Source organism: Neofelis nebulosa, chromosome 2 (genome assembly GCF_028018385.1).
Source record: "Neofelis nebulosa isolate mNeoNeb1 chromosome 2, mNeoNeb1.pri, whole genome shotgun sequence".
Lineage (NCBI taxonomy): Eukaryota > Metazoa > Chordata > Mammalia > Carnivora > Felidae > Neofelis > Neofelis nebulosa.
Window position 1 is genome coordinate 209,164,512 of NC_080783.1, and position 22,714 is coordinate 209,187,225.

Here is a 22,714-nt window from a genome sequence, read left to right on the forward strand (position 1 = left end):
AGAGGCAAAGGGGCCGTGAAGACAGCAAGGGGGGCAAAGCCACGGCTTAATTCCCAGCCTGGCATGTCTGGGGTCTGGAGATTTGGTAGGGACGCCCCCCCCCCCCCCGCCCAATTCCCCAGCACAATTCCTGGGAGAGGCACAAAGAGCTCAGTGATGTCATGGGGCAGAGGTGAGGGCCACTCCTGGGGACAGGGCCTCCCCCTCCCCACCCCCGTCCTGTGCTTCTCCGTGGCAGACACAATGCTCTGTGCTCTCCGCTGCATTTCCTCTCCCAGGGTACACAGGAGACCCATTTCCCAGCCTCTTTGCAGTTAGCTGGGGCCACGGAAGTACGTCTGGCCGATGGGAAGTGGGCACAGGTGGCCCGTGGCACCACCAGGCCTGGCCCCTCAAAACACCCTGTGTGATCGGATGGGTTCCCCGCGGCTGCTGTAACACATTGCCACAAGCTTCGTGGCTCCAAACAAGGCACATTTATTCCCGTAGCGTCCTGGAGATCGGAAGTCCGGAAGAGTGTTTTGGCACTTGAGTGACCGCAGAGGGCCAGCTCCTTCGGGAGGCTCTCGGGGAAAATCTGCTTCGGTGCCCTCCTGGCTTCCAGGGCCACCTGCACGGGTAGGCTCCTGGCCTCTCACTCCAGTCCCTTGCTCCGGTTGTCACATCTGCTGCGGACATTGACCTTCTCGCCTCACTCTCGAAGGACCCTTGGGATCATGTGGGACCCACCTGGAATAACCCAGGTGAATCTTCCCACCTCAAGATCCTTAAATTAATCATATCAGCAAAATGACTTATGTCGTGTGAAGTAACATATACATGGGTTCCGGGGATTAGGGTGTGGACATCTTTGGGGGACCATTGTCCTGCCTGCCGCGGCGAGCCTCCGGCCCTCCCCTCCCCCACCCTGGAGATTCCAGAGGCCCCATGTTCTGGTTAGTGTAGCTACAACATGCAAGAGGCTGCCCGACCTGCATGAACCTCAAATAAATTGTTATTAGGCTAAGCCAGTGAGACTCTGGGGTTACTGGGTTACTGCAACATGGCCTGCCCTATCCAAACTAATACAGTCCTCTGTGGGGTCCCCCCGATGACCCTCAGTCTTGGCTACAGCTCAGAGGGGCCAACCCCAACCCTCCCCAGGGTCTCTCAGTCCTTCCCTCTGAGCGAATAGCTGAATGGCATGGGGAATCTTCTCATGGTCAGGTAGAAAGTTCTGGAACCTCTGCCACTGGCTTTTGCGTGATCGTGACGTTGGCTCTGGCCAGGTGACTTGTTTTGGCTAAAGAAGCATTCATAGACACGACAGGCAGATGCCTTGCCTATGGCTGTGGGGTTTGGGTTGCTCCTTGAGCTTTGTTGAGCCGCCGTAAGAGCATCAAATGTCGGAGAGCCACTGCCCCTGTAGCCTGGGCCTAGAGCAAACACCTGTGGTGGAGACCTGAACCCGACCATAGCCAAGAGTCCAGCCCAGTCGACCTGTCGCCTGAAGCAAAGCTGCCCAACTGAGCTCGGACTAGACCAGCGGAACGGCTTCATCGTGAACACGAGCATACTAATAAATGCGTGTTGTTGCGTAAATTGAGGTTGGGTTGGTTTGTTACGCAGCAGTACTGTGGCAACAGCTGACTGTTACACTCGGCCCCAAAGAGCCTTGCATTTCCTGAGAGTCTCCGGCCACTTCTCGCATCTGGTCGCTTGGACCGAGACAGTAAGCCGCACCTCCGCTCCTCTTCCCGGAAGGAGCGTGCCTTCCGTCCCCTCTGTCACCCCCTCCCCAGGGCCTGTCCTGACACTGGGTGCCAGGGAGTGCCAGTCGCTGCCACAGAACAAAAGACGAATTCAGAGCCACAGACTAAGGTGGGGAAAATTGTTTCGTTTTAATTAAACTGATTGAAGAAGCCAAGACATAGACAGAAAGGGACGAAGAACAGACTGGAAATAGTTTAGAAAAGAAAAGAAAACCGATCGCGGCGAAGTCAGCGCGGGGTGGAGTGGCGGGAGTGGCGGCCGGGCCTTCACGTCAGCTCCAGGACCACTGTCAGGGCGAGCACCAAGGTGAGCCAGACGCCAGCAGGGCCAGAAGCGGAACCTGTGTCAGGGCGGCAGGGAGCGGGGTCAGGGTCAGGGCCGCGGACCCTGATGGGTGGGGCAGGAATGGATCCCGGATGGCAGAGCTTCAAAGGGCCCCAGCAGAGTCTGGATTCAGCCACGGGATGCACTGGGTTCAAATCCAACCTCTGCCACCTGTCCCACCAAACTGGGCGTGACCCCTTCCCTGCCCCGGGCTTGCTGGACTGAGCTCAGGCTCCCTGGTGGCCACTGGGACCATCTAGTGGGGACCGGGTGTGGGGGCCTCCATTGTGAAATGTGAGATCAGCCCAGTGTGGGGAGGAAAGGGCTGGTGGGCCAGGGAGCGGTGTTTGGGTCCCATGGACCGGGGCTCAGGTTGGGCAGGAGCTCAGGGAGGGGGGTATAAGAGTCTCCAGCCGAGGCACCTGAATGTGCTCCCCGCTGCCCTGTGGAGTGGTCCCGAGCCCGGGGACACAAGCCCATGGTCAATGGCGACACATCCTCTTAGGGCCAGGGCAGCTAAGTTCTCTGAGCTGAGCGAGCTAGAGTCATTGTGGATGGTGGCGAGGGGACACGCTAGGTCCCTGGAAACCCCCGCTGGCTGATTTCGGGGTGCTGAGTCCCCCGTAGTGCCTCAGCACCCATTCCTGACCACCCTTGACCCAGACTCTGTTGAACCAGAGGACAGCCGCCCGCCTGAGGCTTGAGGCAAAGGCAAGGGTATACGAACGGGCCGCTGGGGAGACCGGGGCTGCCCGGACCCTTGCAGATCCCTTGGGTTTTAGCGAGAAGCTCTGAGGGTGAGGACGTACCATTGGAGTCTTCCGTTCCTCTTGGAATATTTGGGTTTTCTGTTGGAAAGGACGGAAAGAGAGCCGGCTTGGGGTGACATTCAGAGCTCCGGGGAGGAACCCTCCCGTTTCCAGCACCTGCCGTGTGGTATCGCGGGCGCCCTCTCGGGGCAGCCCAGGGCCCCTGTGCGGACGTGGCATTAGGTCTGCTTCACAGACGGAGAGATGGGGGAGGTCGAGCGGCTTGCCCCAGGTCGCCCGGCTGCGAAGTGATGCGTCCGGGATCCGAACCCAGAGATCTGGCTTCAAGCACCGAACCCCGGTGCCTCTGGGTGGGGCATCCTCGCAGGCAAACTTAGGGGCCCCGGGCCCCGGCCGCTCCCTCGTCCTTGGGACGGCTCCAGCCAGGGCGCCGCCCCTGGTCGCCCTCCCAACCCCCGCTCAGGGCAGCGTACCAAATACGATGAGCCGGGTGTGTGTGTCGGTGGAGCCCAGGGGGTTCTGGGCCGTGCAACGGTACATGGAGCCGTTGAGCTCGGCAGGAACCCGCTCCAGCACCAGCTCCCTCCCGTCAAACTCGGTGCTGCCATCCAAGAGGCGGCTTCCGACCCGCGTCCAGGTGAACGTGGGCTCCGGGAAGACTTCGTTCTATGGGTCGGGGTGGGGGGAGAGTTGGGTCACAGGGGGAACCACTCTGCCAGAGCAGGAAGGGGCCAGAGGCATGGCCTGGCCGGGGCTGGACACACGCTGCCTGCCATCCGATGGGGCAGGAGTGGCTGCCCGGAACCCCAGCAAGGGAAGGACTCCAGGGCCGGAAAGGATGCGAAGTCCATGAGCTGGGTCTGCGCTGGGCTCTGGATGGAGAGCAAAACCTCGCCATTCCTCACCAGAGGCCATTCCGCCTCACCGGCTGGGGCACTGAGGTCAAGGGAAGTGTCTTAGAGGGATACCGGTGACCAGTGGTGTCCCTGTCACCTCCCACCACCCTTCCAGATGCTCGGAGCGAGGCCGACCTGAAATCCGTGGACCAGAATCCTCACTGTGTCCCCGACCCGGGCTCTGCTGGGTGTCATCATGATTTTGGGTCCTTTCGGGGCAACTGTAGGGAGAGGAAGGCCAGGTCAGAGAGGTATGCGTATATATGGAGAAGGGGAGACTGAGCGAGGAAAAGGAGGCACGGGGAAAGTGGGAGAGAAAGTTCCAGTCCAGCAGCGAGCATCCTTGGGGGGAGCTGCCACTGAGCCAGGAGCTCCGACGATGCCCATTCATCCATCCACGCCTGCCTTCTTGCTCACACTCGGTCCCCGAGCCCCTGCAATCAGTCCGACCCTGAGACCTGGGATTCAGTGGTGGTGCTCAGAACGCGACCCCTGGCCTTGTGGGGTTCACGCTCGGTGTGGATGAAAGACAAGCACAAGCCTGATCAGGGTCAGGTCAGAGAAGCCCAGGGGACGGTGGAGGTGGGGACGCCCAAGAGAAGTCTACCCCACAAACGACTCGGCTGTTAGTGGCAGGAAGCCTGTCCCAGCAGCTGCGACGGCTTGAAGCACCCCAAACTGCCACCCACACTAAATCCTCATGAGGCGGGACTCTGCCGTTATCACCCCCTGCACGGCTGGGTTAACCAGGCCCAGAGAGGGCAAGGGACTTGCCGAAGGTCACGCAGTGAGTAGGAGCCAGGACCAGACTCAGCTGTCTCCCTTCTGACCCGATGCTCCTTCTACTAGGTAATCTGCCCAGTGGGGTTTTTCTGGAATCCCTAGACTGGAGGTACGGGGGGGTAACAGGTGTGTGTGGGGGGAACCATCTCCTCCCGTCGGCCCTTGTCCTCCCTGCCTCTTTCCTCACCTCCTGTATCACTTCTTTCAAGGCCCTTTATATCGTGAGCTTGGGGGACAAGACGCCCGGGGCCTTGCCGTCCTGCGCACAAGAGAATGTCAGGGCTGGGAGAGCCACCGGGACCTCTGAGCCCGTCCCCTCAGGATCAGATTGGGAAACCCAGGTGCACGAGTAACAAAGGGGCTTATCCAAGGTCACCGACGCGGTTAATTTCCCATGTTTCCTGGGGCTCTTTCCCCCAGACTCATTCAGTCATTCAACAGGCAATTAGTGAGCCACTCCCGTGCCAGGCTCTGGGCGGTGCGGGGGGCACGCAGTGTGGGCAAGCCAGGTGCCTGCCGGCTGGGAGCTCACACTCGAGTCGGGCACACGTTCCACGCACAAGCAAGTGCACAGACGGGAAACCAGTATGCAGATGCTCTGCTCACGCGGAGGGTGAGTGCCGGCCAGAGTCTCCTCCAAGGAAGGTGACATTCCAGTTGAGACACGAAACTCCTGAGGAGGGTTCCAGGGGGGGAAGGAGGAGCCCGGTCCCGTGGGCACTGAGGCCGAAGGTCAGGGGTCATGGGGGAGAGGCCTCCCCAGCTGGAGGGAGGCCTCAAGGCTTTGGTTAGAGCGCCACACCCCGTGCCTTCTCTGCGAACATCTTCCAGGGGTGACGGCAGGAGAAAAGCTGTGTCCCAGGCCCTGGGGCTGGCCTGGGCTCTCCCCGACCCACCCCTGCCTCCTCCCCAGCCTCTCCTTCCCGCTCAGCTCTCCAAGTGGAAATCAGAGCAGCCCGCAGACGCGGGTGGTCTCCCTGGCACTGCGAAGTTCATTCTCTGAGAAGGAAATGAAAGGACTATTAATTAAACCACGAGCCAGGCGTCTGAAGTGCCACGTGGGGCTGAGGGACGCACGGGTGGGAGGAGTGGGGGTGCAGGGAGGGCTTCCGGGGCCGCCTCCGCCAGCCAGCGCCAGAAGGGAGGGAGGCTGGGGCGGATTCCGGTCTAGTGTGCGTGGCCTTGGTTGGGTCACTGCATGGGGCTTTCCCCAGCTGCATGATGGGAACAATGAGAACAGATCCGCCTGCCGGGCCCCCTGCCGCCCACCCCCCCTCACCAGTGCTAGCGGCCGCCCCTTCCAGCGGAGGCCTGGGCCTAGCGAGTGAGGTGGGAGGAAACCTCACATGCTCTAGACTCCCTGTTAGGCCTATCGCCCCATCCTCAGGGTGCTTATGAGGCAGGGTTGCATGAAACCCATTTTGCAGGCCATACACCTGGCCCTCTGGAGGGCTGCCGCTTGCCAGAGGCCGCACAGCAAGGAAGTGATGGGAACAGGGCTCGATGGGTCTTCCGAGGGAGGCCCCGAGGCCAGGGCTGGTGGGGAGGGAGGGGTGCTGTCTTTCACTCGGGCAGCCAGACTCTCTCCGTGGCTGCCTGAGCTGCAGGTTCCCAGAGGCTCCTGTGTGGAGCTGACCCTGGGGGGTGAAGGGGGGCAGGTGAGGGGTCTGTCCTGCCCTCGCTCTGAGCTCCATCCTGGCAGCTGCGGACCAACCAGCACCTTGGCGGAAGATCCCGCCCCCGCCCCTGTCACTGCTGCTTCCGACGCTGCTTCCACAAGCCAGGCCAGCTGCTGTCACCCTCCCCGCTCACACCCCTACCGACAGCCACCAGCAGCTCCTGGCAGTCAAACTCTGCCTCCCCAAACCCCACCTGCCTAGAACACAGCACTGAGAGTCTCCAAAAGGAATGTTCTGAGCCCCTGGGCTTTCCCTGCCCTCCACCCCTGGATACACAGAAAGAGTGGGGGTCCAGAGACCCAGGATTGGGGCCTAGCCTTCTGCTCTCTGACAGCATGACTTGGATGTATCAGTTCAACTTTGTTGGGCCTCAGTCTCCTTACCTGTAAGTGGGGGACAATAGGTTAGTACACTTTTTGAGGAGTTACTCTGAAAATGATAATGGAGGACAGATGGGAGGCTATAACGTGAAATGGAAAGTGGTGTGCATCTGTCTAGGGGAGTATAAACGATCCTGATGATATAAGCTGCCCTCCTTATCTCTCCTGAAGATTCCACTGCAAGAACAGCCTTGTGAAATCTCATGGAAAACCTCCTCTAGGTTTCCCCCAGGAATTCTGGGTGTTCACTAAAACCATCCATCCATCTGCCCATCCATCCACCCATCCATCCACCCATCCATCCATTCATCCATCTATCCATCCATTCATCCATCCATCCATCCATCCATCCACCCACCCATCCACCCACCCGTCCGTCCGTCCATCCATCCACCCACCCACCCATCCATCTGTTCACCTTTCTGTCCATCTATCCACCTGTTCTTCCAACCATCCATCCATCCATCCATCCATCCATCCATCCATCCATCCGTCCATCCATCCATTCAGCCTTCTGTCCATCTATCCACCTGTTCTTCCATCCATCCATCCATCCATCCATCCATCCATCCTTCCATCCATCCATCCATCCATCCATCCATCCATCCACCCTTCTGTCCATCTCTCCACCTGTTTTTCCATCCATCCATCCATCCATCCATCCATCCATCCATCCATCCATCCATCTATCCATCCATCCATCCATCCATCCATCCATCCATCCATGCATCCATCCATCCACCCACTCACCCATGCATCCATCCATGCATCCATCCATCCATCCACCTACCCACCCACCCATCCATCTGTTCACCTTTCTGTCCGTCTTCCACCTGTTCTTCCATCCATCCATCCATCCATCCATCCAACCATCCATCCCTCCATCCACCCTTCTGTCCATCTATCCATCTGTTCTTCCTTCCACCCACCCATCCATCCATCCACCCACTCACCTATGCATCCATCCGTCCACCCACCTGCCCACTCATCCATCCATCCATCCACCCACCCACCCACCCACCCACCCACTCATTCATCTGCTCTATACATCTAGTTATTTGTGGTTCACCTAAACTGTGCTGATTACTGTTCAGGGCAATGCTGGGGCTGTAACAATGAATATAACAGTAGCTGATATTTAGTGAGTGCTTACTCTGTCTGTCACTATGCTAAGCACTGGATATGTACTGCCTTATTTAATCTTCACAACAACCCAGAAAAGTATGACTTAATTCTTAGACAGGTGCTTACTGAGTAATATGTTAGGGATCATTCTGAGCCTTGTACCGTGTGAACGAGGCAGGTAGAGACCCTGCCCACACGGAATTTAAATTCCAGTGGGAGATCCAGGGAATAAGGAAACACGTAATATACCTGCAGGTTGAGAGAATAAAGTGAGAATAAAGTGAGATAAGCAGCTGATGGGGCCAGGAGGAAGAGGCTGTTTGAGATACGGTGTTCAAGGAAGGACTTTCCGAGTAGAAGATCTGAACAGGGGCCTTAGGGACAGAGGGCTTAAGAATATCTGGGGCAAGATTATTCTAGGCAGAAAGGAAAGCCGGTGCAAAGTCCGTGGTGGGCCCGAGCTGGGTGCATTCACAGAAGAGTTAAGAGGACCCCGTGGCTGGAGCGGACAGAGCAGAGGGGGGTAATGTACGGACATCGCTGGGATTTGGTTTTAAATATAATGGCAGTTGTGCAGGGAAATGCACTCTTCTGAACACAACTTAGCGAATCCTAATGCGAACACCTGTGTAGCCACCGTCCCAATCAAACTCTAGAACACCCCCATCCCTCCGGAAGGTTCCTTTATGCCTCCTTCCACCCCACCCCCACCCCCCATAGGTACACACTGTTCTGACTTCTCTCACTGGAGAGTTTTGGTAAATGTTCTAGGAGTTTACCGTATAAACGGAATCCCGGCACTCTGTGCCGTCTGGAGTGTTGCACACGGTATAATGTTTTCTGAGCTCTGTCCACGTGGTTGCGACTAACAGGAGTTCATTTGTATTGATGAGAAGTAGCTCATCGTAGGACGATAGCACGGTTTTGTTCTCCCCTCTTCCCAATTGCGGACATTCGGGTTCCTTACAGTTTTTATTGTCGTTGTTGTGAACATTCACCTCCAAACGTTTGTGGACATAATGTTTCCATTTATCTTGGGTAAACACTTAGGAGTGAAATTACTGGGTCATAAAGTAAGGGTGTTTTCATCTGGGAAAGCAGTGCTAATCGTCCAACATGGTGGCACGGTTTTATGCTCGCACCGGCGACGCACGAAGGTTCTGATGGTTCCACGTCCCTGTTGGCATTTGACATTACCTGTTCTTTCCACGTTAGCCATTCTATTGTTTGTGCCGCGGTACCCCACCGAGGTCCTAATCTTCATTTTCCCGAGGACTAATGTATTATAAACCTTTTCATATGCTTATGGGCCATTCAGACGTATTCTTTCTTTCTTTCTTTTTCTTTCTTTTTTTTTTTTTTAATTTTTTTCAACGTTTTTTATTTATTTTTGGGACAGAGAGAGACAGAGCATGAACGGGGGAGGGGCAGAGAGAGAGGGAGACACAGAATCGGAAACAGGCTCCAGGCTCCGGGCCATCAGCCCAGAGCCTGACGCGGGGCTCGAACTCACGGACCGCGAGATCGTGACCTGGCTGAAGTCGGACGCTTAACCGACTGCGCCACCCAGGCGCCCCACTTTCTTTCTTTTTTTTAATGGAGTTGTCTTACCATTCATGATCTGTAGTAGTTCTTTATATATTCTAGATACAAATCCTTTGTCATAAATCTGTAGGGAGAGTATTTCTTCTCAGCCTGTATATATATTCCTGAAGGTGCCTTCTTATGAGCAGAAGCTTTGGATTTTGACTCAGTCTCATTTAACAGTGTTCAATTTTTCATTTGGTGCCTTTTGTGACCTTTAGAAGAACTCCTGGTCTACCTCGACGTCACAAAGCCAGATTCCTATGCGTCGCTTTAGAGGCTTTATGATGTTGGATTTCACGTTTAGGCCTGTGATTCATCTCAAATTAATTCTTGTGTGTGCGTGAGATAGGGGACTGGGGTCATTTTGCTCTTAAGCGTCTCCGGTTGTTCAAGGCTGTCTGTTAAAACAACTTCTCCTTCCCCATTCAACAGCCTTGGGGCCTTCATCAAAAATCAAGATGGACTCTCTCTCTCTCTCTCTGGGTCTGTTTCTGAATTCTATTCTGTTTTGTCCATCTGTTCGTCTACCATTGGAGGGGCTGGGGTGGGTGTGTATGTGTGTCAGGATCTGATTTATATCTTAAGCCGATCAATCAGCACGAAGAGCAGAATGGACGAGGGTGGGAGCGGAAAGACCAGCCTGGCGGCTGCGAAATCCAGGTGGGAACTGGGTGGTCGGAGAGGAAACCACCAGAAGCAGCAGGTGTGGGGGCAGGTTCTTGAGGCTTAGACGCGGAGCATGGGAAAAGAGCGGGAAAAGCAAGCAACTCTGAGGGTTCAGGCTCCGCCAATGGGAAGAACGTAGTCGCCATCTACTGAGATGGGTTCTGGGACCACCAGGCATCCGTCTTCTTGTGGGGAGCAGTGTCTGAGCTGGGGGAGGACATCCCGGCAGAGGGAACAGCAGAGATCGCGGGGAGGCTCTGGTCTGCCCTGGCCTGACCTTCAAAGTCCTGATCAGATGATTGGATTCTGTGTCCCGAGGTCACCTGCCCATCCTACTGTCTCCCCGCCGTGGCAGAGGGCGGGGTGTCCTCCACTCTCCCTCGCCCCGCCCCCCAGCTCACAGCACGCCCCCCTGGCCACAGCCCCAGCAGATGGCACAGTGGTGAAGAATGTGGGCCTGGGGTCAGACCTGGCTGGCTGACCTAAGGAGAGTTACTCCAAGCCTGGCTGGCTCCCCTCACTTGTGAAACGGGAATAATGACAGCGTCTCTCCCTGCCCCATAAGCTCACGGCACCTGTGCCAGGAGAACTTGTAGGCAAATCATCCTGCAGGGAGCCTGGCTCCTGATATTTATGAGCTTACAATTATTCTCTCCATTCAACAGGTCAGAAAACTGAGGCTCGGGGACCTGAGGCCTGAGATCCCACCAACAGACGGCAGCCAAGGTTGGATGGGAAGCCAGCCCGGGGGTCTGTGTCATCCCCCCGATTTGGCACCTGCGTCTTGGCAGCCTTGCAGTGTCCCCCGCTCCCCGCTTCCCCCGGGGGTGCACACACATGACCGCGCATGCCCACTGCCTGCGAAGGGGCCTTGCCCTGGCTCCGATGGGGGGGCGGTGGGGTGCACGCCAGCACGGCTCCGGTCAAGGGAACCTGCTGCGATCAGGGAGCGGGCAGGCGAGTCCTTGATCTGGCTTGGGGTGCGGGAGGGCAAGGGGGTGGGGCAGGCCAGGGGCAGCACGCCCTCATCACTGCGATTTGAGCTGTGAGGTGCACACTCACTTTTCCAGCTGCTCTCAAGTCCTTGTCTGGTCTTTCCCCGTGTCGGTGGGGGTGGGGCAGGGCACCATTCCAGGGAGGCCGAGCTTTGCTTGGGCAAGAGGGGCAGGGGACGGCTTTCCTGGGGGAAAAGCGAAGGGGTGAGGCTGCTCTGCATCCCAGCCCGGAGCAGATGGCATCCTGAGGTTCACATTCGCCAAAGGACAGTGGGAAGCGGGAGGGTCCGGAGAGGGTGGTAGGGGCAGGCTGCGGGTTGATGAGGTCCCAGCGCCTAGCACAGGGCCGGGCAGTAGGGGGAGCTCATGAGGTCTCCAAGGAATGACACGCGAAAGTGCTCGGGGGCAGCTGCCAGAGACAACAGATGTGGCACAGCGAGAGGCTAAGAGCGAGGCTCTGGGGCCATAGTGTCCACCTTTGAACCCTCCTCTGCTTAATTACTCAGCAAACTTCTCCGACTCACATATTCACGATAATGACGGACCAAATTCCCCTGATTTCTAGTGTTCCTGACCCCGTCCAGCAAGCTCTCTTGACCTCCCTGTGACCACCCACGTTCCCCAGTCCAGCTCAGCAAACCTCCTTAAGAACCCCGGCCCTGATCTCCGGGCCTGCCCCGGACGCCTCCTTGCCCCACCCCTCCCCACGTCCGAGGTGGCCGGCGACCCAAGGACCCAAGGCTCCCCGCCCCCCAGCTCTGCAGGGTCCCTGCAGAGCGGCACCCACCAAGTCTTACCCAGCGTGACCTCTGCCTGCATGGGCATCGACAGCGCTGGGTGCTTGACCTCACAGCTGAAGAGGGCCTCATTGTCGATCTGTGGGTTGAGCGTCCAGGTGAGCAAGGCACGGACCTCCACGGTGCCGTCACTGCCCGGGGTGTGGCTGTGGCGCAGGAAGTAGATGGGCTCGGCGCTGTGGACCCAGCGCGGGAACTCGCGGCTCACCACCGTCTCTGGGACGTTCTCGGTGGTCGGCTGGAGGAGGACGCTGGGGTCCGGGGTCAGGCTGCGGGCGGGGCGCTCTGTGTAGGGGCGCCCGCCCCGGTTCTCAGCGTCCAGCAGAGACAGCGACCTCTGCATCTTGGTGTCATCTAGGTCACGGTGCAGGAGGCTGCGGAAAGGCCTGCTGTCCTGGAAGGGGCCAGAGCTTGCCTCCAGTGGCTCTGTCAGGGGCACAGCATCGATGGGTTCGCCATCGCGTTTGAAATAAACCTGAAATTACAAGGAGGGTGCGGGAAGCATTTCATGACCTACGGTGGGACCTCAGAGGACCTGGCCACAGAATGCCAGTTCTTCCAAGGCCGCCTCCTCCTTCCGGATGGACTCTCCCTCATTCCTTTCCCTCCAGCACCCCAAGTACTCTGAGCCAGCTCAGGTCGAGGGGACACACACAGCTCCTAGTGGCAGAGGCCAAGCCCACCTCCGTCTTTACCAGCAGGTGAGCCTCTTGGAGCCCCAGTTTCCTTACCTGTAAAGGGGAGTAAGGACAGCTGCTCCGGGGGCTGTCGGATGCTTCAATGAAACAATGTACTGAAACAGGGGCCCAGGGCACAGCCCCAGCAGCCACCTGGGCTGCGGGGGAGAGGTCTGTGCCCACCTGGGGACAGCATTTGGACGAGGGAGAAGGTAGGAAGGCGCCTGAGAGGAAGTGAGCCATCCGAAGAAGAATGAAGAGGAAGGGATCTCCGTGGGCGCGTTTTGGAGGTTTGCAACCAGAAGGAAGGAAACAGCTGCATGTGTGGGAGAGAGCGAGGTGTGGGGATGGGGTGAAAGCAAACATCTTCTCGCTTTCTCTAATGGGGAACCCAAGTTTTGAGAGGCGGCATTTAATTTAATTTGCTGTCTTTTATGTTGGTACGTGTGCCCAGAGGCCTGTGGGGATTGGGTGTATTTTTTAATAAATCAGGTAAATAAATCGATGGGAGACAGGGAGAGAGGAGGGCAGGAAGCAGCTTTCTCAGGATGCTGGTGCAGGTGAGGGGAGGGAGGAGGATGTGGGGGAGGAGAGGAGGGGGGCTGCGGGAGAGGGGAAGGGGGGGGATGAAATGTGGGACCTGGAGAATCTGTCAGAGTTTATAGCTCCAGCGAAGGATCTCATATGCACATAATAGCCTGCTTTGGGTTTTTCTTTCTTTCTTTCGTTTGCTTTTGAAAAGTGCTTCAAAAGCAGGTTTGTAATTTATACCAAAGAATTCTTTTAAGTTCTGATGTCCCAGGCAAACGTAAGATGCCTGGAATGCGGGGAATTAAGGATCTTGTGTGTGTGTGTGTGTGTGTGTGTGTGTGTGTGTGTAGAGAGAGAGAGAAATGTCTTTTACATCTATGTGCAACTATATATATATGTGTATATGAATATTGAATATTTTATTGCCATATCTTAAATGGCAGGAGCAGGCAGGGGTTGGGGGTGGGGAGTCTTCCTGCAGCCCCAGGGCCGTGGGGAGACTTTCTTTGTATCCTCTGGGAAAGAAGTTGTTCTTTGGAGAAAAAGACCAGCTTGTCTGATTTTAGAGAGGCCAGACCTCTTTATGGGCTCCAAAGGGGGAAACTTGGGGACCATTTCCTGCTCTCACCAATCGCTGGGGTTGCAGTTGCCTTTTTATCTATCTGTCTCCTTGGGACCATGAGGTATGGGTGCAGGGAGATGGGCCTTACCAAAGCCTTATTTAAGCACCCCTGTCCACTGCCCCACCTGTGTCTCTGCACACCTGCTTACTGCCCCACTTGTACCTATGCAACCTTGCTTACGGCCCCACCTGCGCCTGTGTGCACCTGGCCACTGCCCTGTATTGGGTTTCTCTGCACCTGTTTACTGCCCTGCCCTGAGAAGCTGGGTCTATCTAGGTCTAGATCCTGGGGTGAGACTGGCCTGGGTCCCCAGGTAACCCCACTGCATCACGCCAATGAGACAGAGTCTGGAATTCATTGTCTCCCACCTTGAACTCTAACCCTACCTATCCTCCGCTCGAGCCCAGCCCCTCACTAATCCTAGTGATACCTGAACTCACAGTGTCAAGTGTATTATACAATTCTCGTGGAGGGAGCCTTCACAGCACGTAGCGCGTGGATTCTCAATATGGGTTCAGGGAATCAAGGGTTCCACACAGGTGCTTCGGGGCTCCATAAGGGCAACCTGACCTTCCTTCACTCTTACATGTTTTACACGTGGGGCTTTGTGTATTTCATTTGGACCAAAGAGGTCCTGGTGCTGCTAAAAAAAAAGCTGAAAATGTTAATGTTGTCCACTCCCTAAGCCTCTTTGCAGAAACTGGGAAGCAGAGGGGAATCTTTCTGCTTAAGGCAGGGCAGGGGCTAGAACCCAGTTCTCTATGTTAGCGCCCCCACCGCTTGAAGTGGCCGTGATGATAATGCATGAGCTGGGCTGGCGGACCTCAAAGCAGTTAGGGTGGGTCGGAGTTGGTCCAAACAGGAATTCTCTCTCTTACCTTCCTTCCGCCTTCCTCCCTTCCCTCCCTCCACAGTGGAATTGGAGCTGGAGGGCATGAACTTGAGTCCCACGTCCGTCAAGAACATTGTAGGTGACTCAGAACACATCCCTTCCCCTCTCTGGGCCTCATTTGTCCCCATTCTGTCCGATAAGTGGGGCAGGGCTCTGCTTGATGCTGGGCTTCCCTAAGGACCCACTGTGCAGTTCTGGGACCCCAGGGTCCAGGAAAAGTGGGGTTCTGTGCTGGGATCTTGGGAGCAAAGCAGACACCTCGGTGGGTCAGATGAGTAGATGGGGTCAGACCAAGGCAGACGGCTCAAGGCAGGGGCTCCCACCCTCTCCCCTTTATTCTGCAAAGTGGACGCCACGGTGACATCTGCACCTGGACAAGTCACAGAGCAGGGTGGCCCGGCAGGGACGGAGGAGGAGCTGGGCACTCCAGAGGTACTCACCATGGGCGCTGGTTTCCCTCCGGACACAATGCAGACGAGCGTGAAGTTCTGGGCTTGGTAGCGGCTGAAGGGGGCGGGCATGTCTGCGGCCATCACTTCGATGGAGGTGGGGGGAGCTACCCAAGAGGGAAGGACAGCGAAACAAAGGTTTAGTGGAAGATTCAGGAGGAGATCCCCTGAGATGGGCCAGGTCCCGTGCTGGGTGCGGGGAGCAGGAAGGGGAGGAGGGTTGCGTGACTCCAGGTGGTGTTACTGGCACCAACTGTAGTCGGGACGATGTCCCTGCCGGGCACACAGACAAGGGCTCGGCCTCAAGGGGCCTACAGCCTGCTGGGAAGAAGGGCACGAATCAAGGGACCATACAGTTAAACGTGTGAAGCGCAGCAGGTGCCGGGAGGTGTAACAGGAGGCAAGGGGCCCCTGCCCGGGTCCGAGCAAGTTCTGTGACCCGAGGAAGCAACCCAAGATAAAGGACAAGTGTGGCAGTTGGAGGGAACAGCATATGCGGAGGTCTGGAGCATGTCAGCCCGGGGCAGGCGGCAGGGGGAGGGCAAGGAGCTGGGGATGGGGGCGGAGGGGCCCTGGGAAGTGTGCGGGGTGCAAAGCAGAGCCGCTGACCGTAGGTTACCGCTTGCAGTGGTGTGCTAGGGCCGGTTCCTAGCAGCGCCTGAGACCCACATGTGCCATTTCCAGGACTGCTCTGGTAGCCTGAGATCGGCCACAGTAGGCAGCTTTACGCCACGGAAACTGGCCACCACCACAAGTCAAGGCTTTTTGTGTGTTCTCTTCTCTGCCCCAGTCCCCAGAGAGGGGGTTTCCCAGCACACCACTGGTCATGTGTTTTCTTCTTTGTCTTGAAAGCAGTGGGGAGCCATTGAAAGTTTTAAGCAAGAGCAGCGCCATGATCGGAATTGCATTTTGGACGCTGAAAACACACAGTGTGACTCAGGCTAGACAGGCTGTCCGTTTAGAGCAGGGTGAGGGCAACAGAGAGGAGGTGACTTTGAGAGGCATTTAGGGCCAAGAGCTGCCTCTTTCCTTTCTTTCTGGAAGTTGGTGTATTTTGGCTGGTCCCGCCTCCCACTGGCTCACTCTGCTCAGCAATCACTGGCTGGTGTGACAAAGCCAGGGCTCCTGGGTGGGCACTGTGGGGTAGTGGAAAGGACACCCGTGGAGCCATTGGGAACCTCTGGATCCAAATCTCAGCCAGGTCGCCAAACCTCCACGTCCTGGGGCAAGTTACCAAAGCTCTGAGCCTCAGTTCCCCAATCTGCTAAATGGGAGTAAAACTTGGCAGATGGATGTGAAGGAGGGGCCAGCTCCTAGGTGTGAAAGGGCTTAGCACATGGTAGGAAGCTACTATTCTTTTTTATTCTTTTTAATTTTTTTAAATATTTATTTATTTTATTTTTTAATTTTTTTTTTTTTTTAAATTTTTTTTTTCAACATTTTTTATTTATTTTTGGGACAGAGAGAGACAGAGCATGAACGGGGGAGGGGCAGAGAGAGAGGGAGACACAGAATCAGAAACAGGCTCCAGGCTCCGAGCCATCAGCCCAGAGCCTGACGCGGGGCTCGAACTCATGGACCGCGAGATCGTGACCTGGCTGAAGTCGGACGCCTAACCGACTGCGCCACCCAGGCGCCCCTAATTTTTTTTTTTTTTTAACGTTTATTTATCTTTGAGACAGAGAGAGACAGAGCATGAACGGGGGAAGGGCAGAGAGAGAGGGAGGCACAGAATCGGAAGCAGGCTCCAGGCTCCGAGCCATCAGCCCAGAGCCCGACGTGGGGCTCGAACTCGCGGACTGCGAGATCGTGACCTGAGCTGAAGTCGGACACTTAACCGACTGAGCCACCCAGGCGCCCCTAAATATTTATTTTTGAGAGAGAGAGAGAGAGAGAGAGAGAGAGAAAGGGAGAGAGCAGGGGAGGGGTAGAGAGAGAGGGAGACACAGAACCCAAAGCAGGCTCCAGGCTCTGAGCTGTCAGCACAGAGCCCTACGTGGGGCTCGAACTCATGAACCACATTCACGTCCTGAGCCGAAAGAGGACGCTTAACCGACCGAACCACCCAGGCGCCCCAGGAATCTGCTATTCTTTGGATTGACACTATTATTTCCGCAGTCCCCTTGCATTCAGGAGGACAGGAGCCAGGATCTGAGGACTTCACTTGGGAAGGGCTGTCCATTTTGGCTTACCCAGCCTGGCGTCAAGCGCGGCGGGGGGAAACGGAGAGGATGAAGAGCCGGGGCCTTTCCTTCCTGCAGGGGGTTTTCACTCCAGGTAAGTTTAATTAAGCTCAACGAACGTTTCCTGACACCTACTAGGTGCCGGGCATGGTGCCAGGCGCCCGCTGTAGGCGCCCGGTGATAAAACAGAGAAGCTCACAGGCTGGGGGCGGGGGGTGACAGCCGCCTGGCCACTCTATGTTGAGGTCTGGTGAAAGGAAGCCAGGTATGAGCCATTCATTCATTCGCGCAGCCACCACGCGCTGTGCAATTGGCAAGGGAAGCGGCATGAACAGGAAACAATGGGAAAACAACAGATGCAGAATTGTAATTAAGTGTAAGATTGTATAAAGCAGGTGGTAAGTGGGGTAGGAATTCCGCGAGGGGAAACATACAGGGAGCGCTTCAATTACCCAGAAGTCCCAGGTTCTGCCATCGAACTTACTCTAAGACTCCAGTGAAACACCTGGGGCCCCACAGCAAGAACCCACGATGCAGCCAGGAGCTGTGCTAAGCCCTTAGCCTGGGTGAACGCATGCAATCCTCCCCATCAGTCTACGAGGTGGGTGTGTTTACTCCCATTTTACAGACGGGAAACTGAAGAGGTGCGGGAGGCCGTCCCCGGGTCCACAGAGTCAGGATCTGAACCTGAGCGCCCCGACTCCAGAGCCCCAGCTCTGACAAGAGGCTGCGCCTCCGTGGCCTTTGGAAAGAAGAAAAGAGCTCGTTTCTGTGGGTGCCTTTAGCCCCACGTGGACACGTTTGAGCCACGGGGAACCCTCACGGACGCCTTGTGACCCAGATCCCTCGGGAGCTCTCCTGTGGGTGGCTCTACTTAACTCGGCTACCCCGGAGATGAAGGGACCACGCCAATCAGAGCTTTGGCGTAAAACTCGGGCACCGCTTGTGGTCGTGTGCACGGATGTAAGTATACCCTCCAAGAATCCGACAGGCTCAGAAATGACACGAGGCACCTTCGATATCTCTCATCCTTTCTCACTTTCATTGAGACCCTTAGAACCTTCCTTGATTGGACTGCTCTGGGGAGCAGAGATGATTCTTACAAGATGCCTGGGGTGGGGGGGGGGGGAAGTCTAGCAGTTTTCATTATTATTTGCATCGCTATTATCAGGAGGTAGGACAGGACAGTGGTTAAAAGTGTGGGCTGTGAATCAGCCTACTTAGAGTTCAAAAGTGTGGGCTGTGAATCAGCCTACCTAGAGTTCAAAGACCAGCTGTCCCACTTACAGGCTGTGTGACCTTGGGCCAGTTACCTAACCTCTCTGAACCTGAATTTCCGCCTCCACAAAAGGGGATTACAGGGTACCTGTGATGATTCAGTGACATAGTACCTGAAAGGTGTTTTGAAAGTGCATCCTGTACGTGTCATCGGCACTTATTAGCAGGATTCATTACTAACGTTCTTTCTGGAGGCTCCTTGCTACTGGGCAGGAGAATGAAAGGTCTCTGCCTTCGGGGGCATTCACAGGTAAGTGAGAAGCCCAGAAGGTGCCACGGGGCACCTTCCAAAGCAGGAGTCACTCACCCCATGTGGCTGTTGTGCACTCGAAAGGCGTTTTTGAGTTCCTGTGTGCTGTCAGCGTAAAATACCCACTGAAGTTCGAAAGCCATTTTAAAAAGAATGTCAAAGGTATCGCTAATATTTTATAGTGGTTATCTGCTGAAGCTATATTTGGGCTCTACTGGACTTCATATATTATTAAAATTAATCCACCTTGCAACGCTTTTCTCAATGTGGTGATTGGAAAACTTATAATTACATACGGGACTTGCATGGGGTCTCTGTTGGACAACACTGGTCGACACCTTCCATTTTACAGGTAAGCAAACTGAGGTCAGAGAGGGGGAAATTTGCCTACAGTCACACTGTAGGTCCGTTGGCAGTGCCCAGACTGGCACCCAGCACTTCCAAAGCCTGGCCAGGGTTCTCTGCAGAGCATGGGCGCCCCCGTCCCCAGTCACACGCACGCGCACCCACACACACGCATCTTCGTGCGTGCCCACATCCCCATTCCGGAGATCTGCACCCGCGTCACGCACGATGCCCACACAGACCCTGATTGGGAGACGTGTCCCTGTCCCTCGTTATGTTTCCGAGCAGGTGTTAGCAATGTGTACAGTTAATCAAGCTCCTAAGACAATAACAGATTTCGGTTGTACGGCCGATGACACAGCAGAGCTGTAATAACTGTGGACGCTCATTTCTGCCTCCATCCCTTCCCAGACCCCAACGCCATCCCCACGCTCATCCCCACACCTGTCCCTCTTATAATCTCTGGCCGAGGTCAAAGCAAGCAGCCCCCTATGCACCCCCTGGGATTGGCCCCGCGGCCCCGGGAGCACTTGTCCAGCCCAAGGCAGATGGCCAGCGGCGGCCCAAGCATAACTTCCATGCAGCTTCCTGGACAGGAACAATCCCGAGGTCCAAGCTGGGCTCTGGAATCAGCACGATAAAGCAGGCCACCTGACTGTGACCCACGTCGCATAGAATGGCAAAGAATCCACCAAGACCCCTGGCTCAGCAGTCTCTCCCCCGACTCTTCCGGGCCAGGGTCCCGTGCACCCACCAGGACTGTGTCATTCCTGTGGATCTGAGGGTGCGTCTTCAGAGGTGTCTGTGCCGAGGCAGGGCTCTCCCGGGGGGTGGGGAGCACCCACCTGCACTGTTTACCTGAAAGGACCGTCCTCAGGTGAACAGACACCGAGCAGGTGTGTTTGGATCGGACGCATGGCTGCGATCACGGCAGTAAGAGCCCGGATATGGGCGGAGCTTCAGGGTTTACAAGCCACTTCCGGACACGTTAGCGCACAGCCGTCCCTGGGCAGTAGGAAGACCCCGCCCCCCAACCCCGCCTGGCTCTACACGTCCATGGTCACGCAAAGACCACCACCACCAAACTCCCCCGGATCCCCTGCCCCCAAGTCCAGCCGGTCAACGTCTCAGTTTTGTCTGACTTCTTTGTCTTAAGCAGAGAGGGTTGCTGCTGGAAGTTTCTTGGACCCATTTTCTCCAGCATCGGGACAGGTAAAGTGTGCCTGCCCGTCCGTCTCAGCGGCCGCCACAGAACAACTTCTGCTGCCTCTGTCCCACGGCCATCCAGGGATGCCGTTATTTTCTCCTTCACAGTTAACACCGACACAGTGAGGTAACGGTCGGGTGATCAGTTTTATGAAATTAACTCTGAAATATTGCCTGTCTTTATCTTGAAAGCAGAACTTTGTTTTGGTCATCGTAACTCACTTTGAAGATAATGCGATCGTTCGCTGCTCTGTAAACCGTCTGGTGGCCTTTGAAATTCGGGAACACAAACCTGTCCTCATACAAACCCCAGCAGGCCTGTGTCTAATTGCATCTCCTAGAGTCGGGTTCTCTCCCCACCCGTGGGGTCCTCTCCAGCGCCTGCCGGGGTCCCGGCTCCGAGAGCGCCACACCGAGGTTCCGGTCCGGGCCCTGCTTGCTACCAACATCACATGGGACCACGGGCAAGCCAGCTGACCCACCGGATGTCAGTCTTCCCATCTATAAAATGGGTTCAATAAAACACACCCTGCCAACGTGTCTGCTTCCAGGATTTTTGAGAGGAGGAGCAAACGAGAAAATGGACACAAACCTTCTATAAGCTGCAGGAACAGAAAGGGACTATTTATATTACCCCTTTGACTGACCACGCCCCTTCCTGGGCTGAGGGAATTTCTTTCTCTTCCAGGAGTGGCCCTTGTCTGAGGGAGGGATAATCCGTCGTTCTCTGGGTACCGCTGTGTGACGGTGCTGGGCACATTCCTGCTCTGAATGTCATTTATCACGGGGTGGTAATCAATTAGACGTGGGGAGGGGCGGGGGGGGGGGAAGACAAGTTCAAAATTGTATTATTTGCAAAAAATCCATTCTTTTCTCTCAGCATGCCTGCTCTATTGACTGCCTTCCCTTCAATCAGCAACCAGTCATTATCCCGAATTTCAAGGAAAAAGAAAGCCACCCTCTTAATATATAAAAGTGTCCATGCGTGAATACAAATGTCCCTCCACGTTCCCTATTTTTAATTTCTTCCTTTTTTGGGAGGGGGGTCTCCCATCACAGTGTCTTTCCATCCTCTCCACCGGTCTCTCCGGCTTCTACAAGACGCTGCTCGAAGGAGCACCTCCTCCAGGCAGCCACCCTGCTCCACACTGAGCTGCCCAAGGTTCCTTCTGCAGCTCACCTCCTCCGTGCCCTGCACAAAGCGATCCTTCTGCTGGTTAACTCTGCCTCATCCTTTAGGGCTGGCCTCAGGGACTGCCTCCCCCGGCAGCCTTCTAGGACCCTGCCAGACTCGGTCAGGGCTTATCCTCTGGGTTCCTGGAGCATTGTACACCTGTCATTCTCACAGGTGCCTGTCATCCTGTCCCGGGTCCACATCTGTTTCTCCGGGAGGCTGTGCTCCCGGACGTCTGGAGCTTCGTCTTTTGCCCACCTAACCTCAGAGCTGGCGCAGGCCTGCCGCACAGGAGTTCAAGTTCAATTCTTGTTTTGTTTGTCCCTTCCCTCCTTCCTTCATTTCTCCCGGCCCAGGCAAGCACACAGCCCGTTTGTGGAAGGGATCCCTCCAGACCCTGGAATGCTGTGGGCCCTGCCTTGCTTTGACCAAGGCCACCTCCCCCAACGCCATGCTCTGACACACTGAGAATTTTGGGGGAGGTCCGTGAACACCCTAAGCTCCTTCTAACCCCAAGGCCTCTGCATCTGACACCCCCACTAGAATGCAAGCACCATGAGGGCAGGGATGCTTATCTATGGTCACATCCCGAGGGCCGGACACACAAGGATTTGTTCAGTAGTTATTGGTCAAACGAATGAGTCGGGGGGAGGGACCCAAGGGTCGTGCCCCCCCCCCCCCATCCCTGCCCCATTTGGAAGGGCTGAAGTCTCTGGCCCCGCCCAAGGCCCTCCCTCCTAGCAGGAACCCAAGAAGGAGGGAGACCCCACCAGTGGGCGGGGGCCTCCAGCAGGAAAAGAGAGGAGAAAAGCACAACTCTTTGGTTTATGGGAAAATTAAATATCGAACGGAGGAGTAATAGCAGCCCAGGGAAAAAAAGGCCTGACAAAAAGCCCCCGAATGGAGCCAGACAAACGCCGCGTCTGTGCTTCTAGGGGCGGCAGGAGGGGGCTCGGTCACGCGACAGCTGTTCAGCCGAACCCACCACCCCCTCCAACCTGACATTGGGTAGAAACCCACGCGCCGATGCCATCGACGGATGGGGACCTGGGTCTAGGGCGTTGCCAGTGTGGGTGGGCCCTGCCCGGGACCCTTCCTGCCCCAGGGTGGGGGCCTTTCTGAGCGGATGGGGTCACCAGGGGACTTCTAGTAGCCGCGGGCATAATCCGTCCCCCCGCCCCCAGGCCTCCCCCCTCCGCGGGAGCTGGCTGGCAGCATCGGTTCACCTGCCTCGGCCCTCCCCTGCCAGCTGTTGTGCTTTCGCAGTGGCGGAAGATAAAATTAACAACCCCAACTGGAGGCTCTGGCTGACTGCTCTGGGGGAGCAGGGGGGGTGCCGGAGGAGGGGGGGG

The 22,714-nt window shown here is 56.2% G+C and overlaps 1 protein-coding gene across 2 annotated transcripts in view; it reads right to left on the reverse strand.

Moving 5' to 3' along the window:
* Positions 1-1,856: 1,856 nt before the first annotated feature.
* Positions 1,857-22,714, reverse strand: part of IGSF21 (immunoglobin superfamily member 21) — a 231,678-nt gene continuing 210,820 nt past the window's right edge. For both annotated transcript variants that reach the window (XM_058718900.1, XM_058718901.1), the window contains exons 5-10: positions 14,918-15,033; positions 11,755-12,229; positions 3,878-3,963; positions 3,320-3,512; positions 2,886-2,924; positions 1,857-2,092 (exon numbers count right to left, since the gene is read on the reverse strand). In XM_058718900.1, the coding sequence (XP_058574883.1) occupies positions 2,019-2,092; positions 2,886-2,924; positions 3,320-3,512; positions 3,878-3,963; positions 11,755-12,229; positions 14,918-15,033 (983 nt within the window). In that variant the 3' untranslated portion in view covers positions 1,857-2,018. The remainder of the gene's footprint in view (positions 2,093-2,885; positions 2,925-3,319; positions 3,513-3,877; positions 3,964-11,754; positions 12,230-14,917; positions 15,034-22,714) is intronic.